Genomic DNA, 14,963 nt, shown 5'->3' with positions numbered 1-14,963 from the left:
GATGACTCTGGTTACATCTCAAGCACTGAATTATTCTGAGATTAAAAAGCTAGAAAAGCTAGATGCACTATACAGTAGATACCTGAGGCTGGGATGTTTATTGCTTATTTATTTATTTTATTTTTTGCTAGCAGGTTTATGCAAACGATATGTAAAATTACTTCTAGCACGCTAAAAATATTACATGTGGATTCTACATCAGGGCTTTTCTTTATAGCAGTGAGGAGATTCCCAATTTTGATTGTCAGGCTGTATCTACACCACTTAACAACAGTGTAATTTTGAGGCTGACCAAAGGTCCACATATCTTTGCTTTTTTGTGTGATGATTGACTGTCAGAATATCGTATTTACTTATTAATCTGTGATCTTCTTACATAAAAAGTGCAGAAGTGTTTGAGCTCTCATGAGCTCCAGTGTTTGTAGGCGAGGAGCCCCAGCCTCAGTCTGCTGGTTGCCCAGTGTTTGGTCAGTTGTTGCAGTCAGGACTGCCTGCTGTACATGACATTACAACTGCAAGGTCAAAAACTGAGCCTCCACATCCTGTTTCTAAGCTTGTGCCTACACTGAATTCCTCATGATTTTATGAGTGTGGGAGTCAGCCAACTCCAGTTTGGCCTTTGTTCTGTTCTCCAGTATGACCTATATGGAGTTTGGAGTTATGCCAAGAGATTCATCTTTATTTTTAACCCATTTATTTGTCATGGTTCTGATATTAACTCCTCAAATGACCAGAACCCACCGGCAGGCTCAAAGTTTTATCACACACTTCTATCACCTAAGAATAGCTTGGCAAGTTTGCATTGAAGTCTCTGTAGTTACTGAAAAATAAGCCTTAGTATGTAATAATCCTGGGATTTTAAGGGGTTAACTGAGATACTTCTTCCCCAACAAAGCATAGCATAGAACAAACAAACACAAATAAACAAATACAAATAAAAAACTATTTCCTGCACACATCATACTACATACTATATATAAATTCATACTGCATTCTATAGATGCATGCTATTAATGCATAATATTTACTCTTTTATACAAAAACTACATACCACACATGCATATTACAAACTACAAAATGCATCCTGTATACTACTATATACTCCTTATATACTTTGTAATGCATAATGGATTCTATGTAAATGGATACTACATATGAGGCAATAATGCATGCTATATACCCCATAAGAATACTGCATATAATTGTATATAGTATAATATACTACTAAAGATAAATGCATACTGAGTACTAATAATAGAATTCTGTTCATTTTGTTTTCTTTGAACTCTCTTACAATCCATCTTTGTAAAACTGAACAGAAATAAGTGAATAAAATATTACAAAGGATCATTGTTTTACAGGCTCTCATTTGCATTTGAATAAGAGGCTTTGTACGTACTACAGCATCCACCTGTGAGAGAAGTGCGACTCCCTCCGTTTAAATCCTCGTTTAACCCCTGGTAGTCAAGGCAACCCATCTTGTGGTGTAATTTTAAAGAGTATACCTTTGAAACTGTTTCGCCATTCATCCCTGGAGTTTCATTACTCAGTGAAGTCCAGTCAGTTTGCTACTATTATACAATTCAGTGATCTGGATGACTGAAAACCTTTACAGACATATTAAGTCAAACTGGCTCACTCACAGGCTATATTTAGACTGTTACCCTGAGTAGCTGTTGCAGATTAATCCAGCTTAAGTATCGGACCTGACTTAACTAAGTGCACCGCTTTTATTATGATTCTTTAGACATTGATGATGATGATAAAAATAAAAATCATAAATACAATTTAACACCACTGATCAGCCATAACCATTAAAACCACCCCCTCATATCTACACTCATTGTCCATTTTATCAGCTGCACTTTGAAGTGCTACAATTACAGACTGTAGTCCATCTGTTTGTCTGCATACTTTGTTAGCTCCCTTTCATCCTGTTCTTCAGTGGTCAGGACTCCCACAGGACCACCACAGAACAGGTATTATTTGGGTGGTGGGTCATTCTCAGCACTGCAGTGACACTGACATGGTGGAGGTGTGTTAGTGTATGTTGCGCTGGTATGAGTGGATCAGACACAGCAGTGCTGCTGGAGTTTTTAAACACTATGTCCACTCACTGTCCACTCTATCAGGCACATCTTCCTTGCTGATCCACCTTGTGGATGTGAAGTCAGTAGCACATCTGTTGCTGCGCAGTTTGTGTTGGTCATCCTCATCTGTGGTCACAGGACACTGTGGCTGGATATTTTTGGTTGGTGGACTATTCTCAGTCCAGCAGTGACACTGAGGTGTTTAAAACTAGACTAGTGTGTAATTGTAGAACTATGAAGTGCACCTATATGGTAGGTGGAGGTGAAAAAGTAGGTGGTTTTAATGTTTTGGCTGATTGGTGTGCTTTCAGTACGACTGTGCTGTAATTCCTGTCTTTGCTCAGGGTGTGAAGGCAGTTCTAACGTTGTGGATAATAACCTTTTACAAGTAATAAATCAGACATCTGTATATAAAATACACCCCATAAACTGAAGTGAGGCTACAAAGATATGATAAATTAATGCAAGATAACATCACTTACCACTTATCTGTGTTGTTCTTAAAGTTACGCAATTACAATTCTTTTGTTGCTATATGGCCTGATGTTTTGTATTGTTCTAATAAAAATGCCCAAGCTTTGCCTCTGTAAAGTGCATGAGGTGAAAAACAGTCAGGCTTCATGTTTTGTAGTGCCTTTTTGTTTAATGAGCAATACTCATATTTCATTTTTAAACAGCACTTTCATGTCGGAATTAACTATAAACTATATGTATTAATGAGAAATGACAAGCATGACAACTGCACACAACACAGTCATGAAATATAAGAGCATTGACTGGAATATCTTCCCAAAAACTCTGCCTGTATTTAGTGTTCTAACAGTTTTCAGAGAGGTCTTGTTCCTGAAGTACCGTAATAATGTCATTTATAGGCAACATTAGAATTCATGATGAACTGAAATGCAATCAGCTTACAGTAAATGCAACAAACAGTATGACAATACATTTACTCATGTTTTAAAAGACTGAAGTACGCTTAAAAAAGCTAGTAGGAAAATGTTGCAGGGAAATTAAAATTAAAGAAGCAGAAAAAATCAACTTAGATTAATCAAGTTAAAGAGACAGTAAACCCACGTGTCTTCAGTGTTTTATATATATAATGGTGATGATAGTGAAATAGTGGTAAAATAAGTTTTATTTGGGGACTATTTTGCCTTTTAACACCCTGCATGTACCTTTCCACCATGAAAAAACAAGTTTAGTCCTAAAACCTTCTCTAAAAGCTATCATAAAACAATATATCAGGCATCAGACAGTGCATTTGTAACATCATACCAATCTGAATGAGTTTGTTTACATCATAATGATGGAATTATACAGACAATTTAAAAATTTGGTGGACTTCAAGTTTTACATTAGACCAAGAAATAACAAATGTTTTTTGGCTGTTCAGGTTACATGATTTCTTAACTGACTATTTTTGTTGGTATTAAGTTATGCAGCCTTTAGGATCGTATTACTGATAGTGTCTCCTTTATCATATCCAGCTGCTTCCATGTGAGATAGAGCATATCAATACACGCCACATTTTCATCCTTGATGATCTCTGATAAATATCTGAGCTTAAGAGTGGACAATTTGACAAAAATATAACATCACGATGCTTGAATGTGTATACAGAATGTGTATCATGATATTTGGTTTCTCTAAATTAGAATCGACAAAAACAGTATAACAGTAGTTGCACTTTTAATGAGGAATTCCACCAATATTTCAAAATTCAGCATAATTAAAGGTTAAGATGTAAAGTCATTTACAGTGATTTGATGTGAAATGTCAGATGTGAGTCAGAATTGTTCACAGTGGTGGTGATAGGAACCAGACATCTGAAGAGTTTAATGCCTCTAAAAGCTCCCTCACAGAAAGTTATTACATGAAATGGTTATGAATACACTGCTTGATTTAGCCATTATCAACACTGCATATAAAACCTAAGAGGATGTGTAGGTTCACTGGTCATTTGGACAGTAAATAAAATGGCTATATTTGACATTGTGACTCCTGGTTACTATCACCACCACTGTAAAGAAATCAAACTTGGTAAGTTTCTCCAAAATAAACCATGCCACATAAAACCACTCGGAATGACTTTGCATCTCAGCATTTGAATTATAAGGCAATTTTGAGAAAATTGGTGGAATTCCCCTTTAAAATAAAACTGAGTACCATGCTTATTTCAATGTTTGCAAAAATAACTTTTTAAGAAGAAAAAAAAATCAAACAGTTGGTAAAACGACATTAATTAAATAAGATGACATCACAGTGGACTGATATCCAATCAGCTGCTTGTTACGGTGTAGTTTATAGTTACTTTACGTTGTCTTTTACAAACTCTATATAATTGGTCTAAATCTGTCTGGTTAATGATGGTTCAGTGTTCCTGACAATAAACATTATATACTCAAGAAGTTTATTGTGATGTAATTTATCACAATAGCATCATGTCGCCCACCCCATTTGAACTTTTATGATGGTTTGGTCTGGTTAAGCACTATCAGGTGATAAACTCTGAGGAGGAAAAAAATGCCTGATTTACACACCATTCAAATTCATTTAAAGTACATCTGTTCAAAACAACTGACATCTTTGAATATGGACATTAAAGTGACTAAACAAAAGCCTAACATTTGAATAAAGCAATCACAGTAAACAATCAAGAGAGCTTTATTAAAGGCGTTATGCCCTGTTACAGTGGTTCTAACAGGTTGTATCCGCTGCAAATACAATAGCCGTGTACAGTCTCCATAACAAAATGTCTAGTTGAATTCATTACTGCACAGTTGGATGACAGCTGTGACAGCTAATTGATATTAAAATAGTCTTAAGGCTCTTAAGCAAAATTTTGAAAAAGGTTATCAAATTGTCACAATGTCCCTCTGAAGCCTCCACCCACGTCTGTGTCCTGGGCTCGTTTCTGTCTTCTTTCCCAAACACTACCTCCTAGTCTCCACTCTAGTCCAGCCTTTCTATTAGTGTCACTCAGCCATGCCTTATTTGTGCTTGGTTGTGTGTGTGTGTGTGTGTGTGTGTGTGTGTGTGTGTGTGTGTACTGCCTTCTCGTTTCAGTGTCCCCTGTCAGATATTGTGTACTCAAATTGTTTGTCTTTTGCTTATGCTTCTTTTTGCTGTTTGCTAGTATCTCAATGTCCAGCTTCTTTTCTTGTCTCTTTGTGGTCTGTCATAGTCACAGTTGTCCGGTCTAGCCTTGGTTCCTTGTTTTTGCTAGTCTTAGCTGTTTGTCTTGCTAGTCTAGTCTCACTTCTTTTCCTTACTCATTGTCATGGATGTTCTTTTTGTTTATGGTCTTTGCTTCGTCTCTGCTTATGTTATTAGCATTACTTTAATCACTGCTCTAGCCACTGTCCATGCCAGGGGTGTCCAAAGTCTGGCCCCAGGGCTGAACGTGGCCTGTAGACACATTTTAATCGGCTTCTGTTTTAGAGTGTGTTATAACTGGCACGCCAGTAAACTGCAGTTCTACCTTTCACCTGGTGGTGGCAGCAGTGATATAATATTACAGTGTAAAGCACCACACTGGTAACAAAGTTAGCCAAAGTTTAAGAGTCTTTCTTCTCTGGCTAGACCTGCAGCTTCATTTACTGAACCACATTTAGTCCAGACTGCAGCCATAAAGCTCGAACTCAGATTGGCGAATTTGGCGAGATGTGAACTTGAATACTTTTTCCATTGAGAGCCACAGCAAATGCCATCAGCCTCCTATGTCAAAAGACAGTAATGAATTAAACATCAATAGACATGAAACAAAGCATGGACATTGCAATAAATATACAGGGAGGAGAGCTAAAGCAATTGCAAACTACTCAGTTCTCAGTAAGAACTTCTTATTAGGGCAATTCAGTAGTTTAGTAAACACTAACCCTTTAAGGTTAAACAAAAACTCGGCTATTTATGCTGTTTAATCTGCTTTTTACGCTTAATAAAGTGATTTCTGAATGCTTCTGCTGCACTTATTTGATATGTAAAGAACATAATCTAACAAAACCGAAAATTTATAGAATTTTGTTTAGTTTGTCTCACAAATTATACTTTTCAACAAGTAAACAGCTGAATAGGAATAAAATGCATTAGAGACGTTTTGTCGTCACTGATTGAATTATTTGTTATAAGTGCTTACTGATCTGAATTGCTCTGAGCAATCCAACAATTAAAGAAGCCTCGTGCATCTTTTACGCAGTGATAGGAAAGACAGTAGCAGACAGCTCTGATTTTATGTGCTGATATTTTCAAAACTTAATATTTTGAATCATTTGTGGATAATATTTTGGCCCTCGGGTATTTAGACACGGTATGATCCAAAGTTTGGAAAACCTCTGACCTAAACCCTCTGTCCTCCCCTTACATGCCTCATTAGCCTTTGGATTTAGCATTAGCTTAGCAGACAGCATACTGTTACCTGTGTTTTCATGTTATAGTCTACCCCCTGTTCAGTCTGGCCCAGCTGTCTGTGTTTATTTTCAGAGCTGACGTCTGTGTTTGTCTTCTTATCTGTCTCATGCTCTGTTGTTTATTTACTGTTTTGTATAATAAAGACTTCAGCTTGTTCTTATGTCCACCTGCCTTGTCTAGACTGACATAAATGCTTTATTCCATTACAGCACACAGACCTGCGATTCACAGTGAATTTCTAACTGGACGTTATTTTTGTTACCCACATTAACAAGAACAATGTAAAAATACAATATCAACCATATTTCAAGAATTAAAAACTAAGCTCACTGTAGGAAGTAAGGCTTTCTCATAGTCATCGGACACTGATGCACTACAGTAAATGGTCACTCTGAATTATGACTCGAGGCAAAGTTGTACTGCTGGGTTCTTACTGGTGTACATGTATTTTAACTCCTGAAGATAAAGCATGTACAGATTTATTTAAAAAAGGCAAATTGTGTATAATACAGTATGCTGTATACTATAAATATTTATATATATTTGGGATCGTGATGAATTTGCATACATTTTGTACATTTAAAGGATAATAACATGTCAGTTTGAATTTCCACTCATTTCAGTTCATAAAATACAGCATATTTGTACACACCTGTCCCACTGAGGGGCATGAAAATCATTTCTACTGTTCTAATGTTACATTTGGAACTGTTTCTTATTAGAGGTTATTAGGTGTGTCCATTTGCTTTTAGAGCAGCTGTCGTCCCAAAATGGAATAAATGAAAAATATGCTGTCATTTATAAATGATATGTGCTACTGTCCAAATACTTCTGGAGCTCACTGTACAAAATGGAATGCAATGTGGAGCTGTAAAGGCCTTTGTGTATGTATTTATGGATTTATGACCCTTAACCCACTGACCAAAGGCTTATTGCTAAAAAGCAGCCAGAGATATTTACAGAACCCATTCAAAAGTTTGGAATCAACGGTCGAAGTAATATAAAAATAATTTTTGTAGCTACACTTATAAAATGATTCAAAAAGGGTTTAAATCATTTGTAGGACGCTATCAAAAAATAACAACATTTAGATGTGTCCAGAATGATGAACAGCTGTGAATGATTCTGAAATGACTGAGAAAGATGTACAGTATCGAGAATGAAGTTGGAATAAAGTTAATATCCACGATGACCCTTATTTCAAAGTGGTGAACAAAGTCGGAGGCAGATAGTTTTACAAAAAACGACTATAAATAGATAATTACAGTAATTTAATAACTTCATGTTGTTCCCGACCACCGAGTATAAAGAGGAGGGCAACATGACGATATTTATTGTTGTTGTGATGAATTATAGTTCTGTGCAAACGTCAGAGACCACCATCATTTACTCAATATCCAGGCAAAACGGCCAAGTTATTCATTTCTGAGGAGGTTAGATATCAGATCCACTTGCATGAGGGCAGTAAAGGTCAAAGGAAAAGTGAATAAAAACTGAAGTTCAACAAATGATTAAAAGACATACAGAAATGGGACTCCAACCATACAACCATACAGGACCTGGAAGACCATCTAAAGAATCTCAGAACAGTGGACTGACCACCCCAGTTGAGTCCAGACCTGAACATAACTGAATTTGTTTGGGATTACTTGGATCATGAGAAGCAGAAAAAGTAACCAACTTCTAAGACTGAACTTCAGAAAAAGATCACTTCAGATTTCTTTAAAAACTCCTGAAAAGAGTGATAGTTTTTTATGTTCTCTGATTTTTTGTACTTTATGGCTGTTTGACTGGAAATTAAGTCAACAAACAGTGGTCTCTGACTTTCGCACAGTCTGTATGTCATAATATGCTTTTCTGAGTATATTGTGGACATTGTCAGTGCTTAAAAACACTGGAAAACTGCATGTTGCATCACAAATACAGCATAGTCCTGTTTATTTTGATGCAGTGAAGCACAGTATATAAAAACAATAGAAAGAATTAAAAAATGATGCTTATTATTAGTGATTCCAGACTTTTGAACAGCAGTATAGATGCATATAGACGTGTAATTATAGAGCACAGCTTTATATATACTGGAATGTTTTTACATGTAGATCAGGCTGAGAGAGATTTCAAGTACTGTGACGGCATAACTGTAACGTCCATTGAGGACTACCTGAGACTGATTTACGGGGAAAATGAAGATGAAGGGTGAAGTGAAGGTGGATTATCGAGCATCGTTAATGTCGGGAGTGACCTGGCCTTCGAAAACCAGACGGACAAGCAGCAACAGAGGAGCCGACAGAACCCGACACCAGACGGGCTTTGTTGAGATTGAGGCAGACTCATTCTTCCTTATCCTGCCTATCAGCCTCCTCGCTCCCCACAAAAGGTCACGTAAGTCATTAGAACTCTCTAATTTATTATTAACTTATGCTGTCCATGTGAAATGCTCACAAAGGAGGAAGCGATTCATTATTCAGGGTGGCGTTCATCTTGGGTTGCTCTCAGGCCCCATCAAATATACAACACTACAAATGAGTTGGGCACATTGGGGCTTTTCCTTTGTAATAGCATGGCTTATGCTCTGCCAGTGTAACACGGCCTCTGGGCCAGCTGAAGGCTAGAGCTTCCGCTGGCGGGCCCGAATGCTTTCATAGATAGAGTCTGTGAGGGGGACGTAGCTTTTCTCTGTATAGTCCAAGAAGTAGAGCGGGTCACTGATGGTGGAAGGGTTGAACCCGCTCTTTACCAGACGGAACTTCTGCTGCTTGAACGTGCCCGTCATCTCCATAGATTCCTAAACAAACAGAAGGTTAAACAATGAAAACGTTTGACTTTTTTTTTTTGTTAAACTGTTCTTTATGTCCTTTTTTAGACATTTTAGACATCCATGTTTTCTCTAAGCAGGTTATTCTTGCTCCTGTGTGCACACAGTGTATAAGTACGTCATGGGAATAATAATGAACGGCCAATGTATTTTGCCAACATTCTCCTCTAGTGATGTAAAGTGGGCAACCTCCGTGAAGCTGGCCCCCCCATGTGGTCAGAAATGGAATAAAAATGCTACTATTCGTTTGTGCTGTAGAAATCATCGTTTGTGCTGGCAGCATTTTTAAGAAATTAAACATTACATTTTATGGCCTGTGACATCACTCAGCCCCCCCATCAACGTCCAAATCAAACCAAAAGGGTCTCATTTGTTTGTGCTGTGTTGTGCTGGTTTGTTAAAGGAAACATTTGTGCTGTTTTAATTCTCCAGTTATAAAGCCATAAAGGTTGGACGAGTGACATCACACAGCCCCCCCATCAATGTCCACATCACAACAAAGGTGTCTTAATTGTTTGTGTTGGTTTGTGCTGTTAAAAGAAATGTTTGTGCTGTTGTATTTATCAAGTTATAGGCTAAAAAATTATTATTATTATATTATCTGAGTCCTTCTATCCATTTCATGCCAACACTGCTCACCAGCTGCTGTAAGTGCAAACTCTGGCCACATAATGCCCAGATGTCTGTCCTTCACCTTAAGCATCTAGATACACATTTAATGCTACAGAAATCTAAGCTCTTCATAAATGTTTGTCATGTTAGGGCTGCTATAAACAGGAATTAGAAATGAAATAAAAATGTTTGTCACAGAATGCTGTAGATAACCTGAAAACAAAACACCCTAAACTGTTCTGGAGTGAAAACATAGTTTTTAAACATGTTAAATTGGTAAATAATATTCTTTTGTTCTTTTGTTCGTTTATTTTCGTAAAATCATGACTATGTGATTTTCTCAGCACACTGATATTTCATTTTGTAGGCAACTTCATTCACTCTCCACTACTGTCTTCTTCTGCGTGGCTGTTCTGTAAGTAAAGTTGGCTATACTTGTTTTCTTTTGATCATTAGTAATCTATTCCTTTTATAAGCATGTGTTTAATGATTTAGGCAGCAGTGGAATAAGTTCTTCTTTATGCACTGTAAAGTTAGTGTATCACTCAGCCAAGGTTTCTTCATATCATTATGATCTGTAAAAGTACTAAAACATCAATTTAGGATGCTTTAATTCATTTTTATTCACAGTTGGATGTTTAATATAACAATCAAGTTTAGTATCAAATATCCTTAATTATATTCTCTAGATTTGGAATGCACTTCATGTGTAACAACCACTAGGGGGCACACTTGTCACACAAGTTGCCACAAGCTACAAAAGCCACATTAAATGGCAGAAAAATTCCATGATTTTTTTTATAGTAAAAATAATGCACGACTCTTATTGTACTCACACTGTTGGGAATACACACATGATGTGTTAATTCACAACATGCTATTTGAGTCAGGCCACAAAAACAGCACACAGTGAGAAACAAAAATGTTAGGACAACAGGATGAAATCAGTTTGTTATGTACTCATAACAGATCAAAAGATGAGCTTGAGACTAAAGCGCAGAACGTCAGCTTTTATTCCTGGGCAATGTTTTTCATACGGCCTTATTTGTAAATACACAAAAGTGCTGTGAATGTGAAGGGGTGGCTGTAGTCACTGAAGTTTGCATTAGGGGTCTTGTTTGATGTAAAAGGCACAAAACCTGACTGACTTCGATGGACAAACAAGTAGTTCTGAATATGAGAGTAAAGCAAACACCAGTCAGAACAAACAACAACTTCAATCTGCTTTAACAGGCCGAGTCAAATGTTCCTCGCTTTTTTTTTTAATAAGAGTTGAGGTAGTTTGGGCGCCCCTGGTCAAATGACATGTTTTGATGTTTGCTGAATTTAACATATTGGAAGGGGAGGTGGGGCATAAAATGTGGATTGTGTAAAAGTTATGGCACATTTTATATTTTATGTTTTTCATTCTTTCCAATATGTTAAACTAAGCAAAATCTGCCATATTTCAGTTTGTTCACTTGTTTACTTATTTTTACTTTTGCATATGTCTGTATATCAGTTCTAAAAGTACAGTAACAAAACAGCCTGTTTAATTCTAGTGGATAAAGAGAGGTGAGGAAATGTTCATGTGAAAATAAACTATGAATATTTTTGGTACATTAAACCACACAAACCTCAAAGTGGAGCTCTCTCTCACACACACACACACACACACACACACACACACACACACATTTTCTAAACTGCTTATCATAAACAGTGTGGTTTGTGTTGTATGGAAAACATTGCCCAGAAAAAGCTGCCACTCTGTGCTTTATTTTCATGCTTATCTTGTGACCTTGAATACAAACATTGTGAATATTAAAAAAAAAAGAACCTATTTCACCTCATTGTGTCAATATTTTTGCTTCTCGCTGTATCTCAGAGAGAGATTGCATCATTAGAACACACTGTTTTAAAAACAACACAACTTTCCTAACAAATCACACTTTTTAACACATTAGCATTAATAATGTAGCAGTCATTCAGGTATTAAAAAGCATTTACATTTAGTTAAATGTTAATAGAAATGCTTATATGATGAGCAGCTCTGATTTGCATATATTGTCATGTATGAAACCATTTTAAAATACACATGACCTAACAGTGAATCTATTAAAAACAATGGGCCCTTCATTGGAATAATCTGTGACAGTTATGTTGCCTGGCAACCAGGTGGTAACAAATTACATTGACTTAATGAAGCCTTTCCACCTCCACTTCCAGGTGAAATGAGTCTGAGGTGTGTGTGTTTTTATTACTTGTATTCTGATGAAGAGTGGGCGAGCGTAGGTGGGCAGGTGCGTCAGGACGGTCTCAAACAGCTTCTTCCCATCAAACTCAAAGCCGGGCCTCACGATGATCGCTGCCATGCCGGCTCGACCCTCGTGCGCTGCAGCACAAATACAGACCCGTTAATCATTTTCTTTACTAGTTCATTACTGATTGTATTGAAGGAACTGACAACAGGCTGGTTCTGCTATCACTGTTATTATAAACATTAGCATATTTATGTCTTTGAGGAATTAGCAGTTTTTCATTACTTCCTTCATAGAGGTGAGTGATATGAAAAAAACGATATTATGATACTTCAAGACATTTTAATGACACACAATATGCATCATTAGCTTTAATACATTGAAACAGACAAAATAGAACTTGTAGCTATGTTTTTTTGTTTTGTTTTTTTTCTCTTCTTTTGTAAGTCCCATGTGTGTGTGGGTCGGGGCTGGAATTTAGGGGTTGTTCTTATTCTTTAAATGGAAAATAAAAAAAAAAGGAATCACATAGAACCTGTAGTGCCACATATAAAAATACTATAATAATAATATTAATAATAATAATAATAAAAAAAACCTACAGCTACAATTATTTTTATTAAGTGTTTTACAAAATGCACTGCAATTAAATTATACAGGCTTAATTATGCTCACTTTGTAATGAAACATGAAGTTAGTTTTATTTCGGTATTGGCGATCTCCACAATACGATCATAAAAGCAACAATAAAATATCATCTATTGCCCACTCCTACTTATTTACATTGAACAGCAGCTGCATTATGTGTTGCCAACAATATGTGTCCTGAAAATATATACGTTTATAGACCTTCATCATTATCTTTAACCTGCCTTCCAGCAGTTTATGTAGATTACCTATTTGTTTGCCTATTGCAGCACAGATCGAGCTCATGTCCTTGTATGAATATGAAGGTACCCAGATTGATATTAGACTATTCTATGTAATAAAACAGGGCAGAGATATGATGCCCTATTGACTCTTACAGAATCTAGTAAGGGTGCTGTGTTTTAATGCACTTATTTCAGAAATCAGCTAAATTACTGAGCTTTGTGCTTCTGCTGATTAGTTCCTTTGCTGTGCAGTTCAACCATGACTGAACATTTCGTCTGAATATTTTTTGAGTATACTGTGTTTTCGTATCCTTTGTGCTGTATCTAACAGAGCCACACCATCAATAAGACTGTAATATGGTGCAACTGTCACGTTTACACACAGTACCTGGAACCTCCACCCCGTACACATTGGCTTCCTGAATGAAGTCCGGAAGCCCCAGAACCTCCGTCACCTCCGTAGTAGCCACATTTTCTCCCTTCCATCTGCAAACAACACGCATGCAGGTTAAAAGAAGAACCACAGATATTATGGATATCTGCAGAACTGGCCTTAAATTCATCAAGCATCTTTAACATTAGGACCCTCATACTATTAAGATCCATATTATATAGATTATAAAGATGAACAAGCTAATGTTTAGTCTTACTCTAGACCGGTGGTCTGAAAGTACATTCAATGGGGGTATTTTAGTGCCTGTGACATTTACAAGCTTTGAAAAGTTTGGCATCATAATTTAAACTGTTGGAAACAGCTGATTCAAACAAAAATCATTATTGTTTATTATTATTATTAGCGTTATTATTATTATTATTATTAGCGTTATTATTATTGTTGTTATTATTATTATTGTTATTATTATTATTATTATTATTATTATTATTATTATTAAATGAACAAAATGTTGCAGAAATGAATGACAAAATGTATGAGATGATTATAATATGATGCAACTACTCTACCACAGTATTGACTGGGAAAGCTGTGTAACATTAATAATGATATTATAATAAAACTAAAACTCAGAATGTCTTGTATTTAAAAAGTGATCAAATCTTAAGCAGATAACAAAAATGGCTATGAATTACAATATAGACAATTATAATATACCACTTATCATTTAATATCTTTTTGGTATTCATAAAAAACTTCTTATTTAGTAATATACTTAATAAAACTTTTAATACAGTTCTGGTGTCAACCTTACAGTATTTCAGTCACAGTATAAGCTTAAAAATGAATACAATAGCAGCAGTTATGAATATGACAAGTGATTTCAATTTTCTGAAATTGTATGTTTGTGGAAATCTGGTAAAAAAAATCAGCTGTGTTACTTTTGTATTCAATTACAATTGTAACAAATATTCACTGAATATTACAAATATAAAGTACATAAATAACAATACTCTTATAGTGATGACTCTCCCATAAAACTGCCTACTGCTCCACTAGATTGGTCAAATGAAATGGTTAATAATGTAGCCGTATAACATTGGCGATGGTGGCTCATAAAAACGCTGTGTTTAATGTTTATGTCTGAAAATGCCAAACAGCAGTCCACTTCAAACATTGAAAAACAGATTAAAGTACAGATGAAAGCGATCCTGTATAAGGCATCCATATCAGGCTGATATCGGCAGAAAACTCTGGAAAGGATAAAATGAATGAATCTGATTCGATCCTGTAACAAATCTACCCTGAAACAGGGCACTCTCCCACTGCGTGATGTAATGATGTGAGCTGTGTATTTCTTCTTGTAGGGTAGTAGAGTGTTTGAGTAGTTTGAGCATGATAGCCCACTTCTCGAGGCACATCTTAAGTGAAGTACTTCAATTGAAAATGACTGATTTTAAAGCTGAGCAGTTTTTGAATAGGAAATATCTGATCCCTATTGGTTAATATGGCTCCAATACTCAAGGTTTTAAG

The 14,963-nt window shown here is 36.1% G+C and overlaps 1 protein-coding gene across 1 annotated transcript in view; it reads right to left on the bottom strand.

Moving 5' to 3' along the window:
• Nucleotides 1-4,730: 4,730 nt before the first annotated feature.
• The window catches only part of slc27a6 (solute carrier family 27 member 6), a 45,936-nt gene continuing 35,703 nt past the window's right edge, over nt 4,731-14,963 (bottom strand). Inside the window, exons 8-10 of the mRNA XM_036594598.1 lie at nt 13,425-13,522; nt 12,168-12,298; nt 4,731-9,282 (exon numbers count right to left, since the gene is read on the bottom strand). Of these exons, the coding sequence (XP_036450491.1) occupies nt 9,106-9,282; nt 12,168-12,298; nt 13,425-13,522 (406 nt within the window). The 3' untranslated portion in view covers nt 4,731-9,105. The remainder of the gene's footprint in view (nt 9,283-12,167; nt 12,299-13,424; nt 13,523-14,963) is intronic.

This window comes from Colossoma macropomum, unplaced genomic scaffold, assembly GCF_904425465.1.
Source record: "Colossoma macropomum unplaced genomic scaffold, Colossoma_macropomum, whole genome shotgun sequence".
In the NCBI taxonomy this organism is placed as follows: domain Eukaryota; kingdom Metazoa; phylum Chordata; class Actinopteri; order Characiformes; family Serrasalmidae; genus Colossoma; species Colossoma macropomum.
This window is presented reverse-complemented; position numbering and strand designations above follow the sequence as displayed.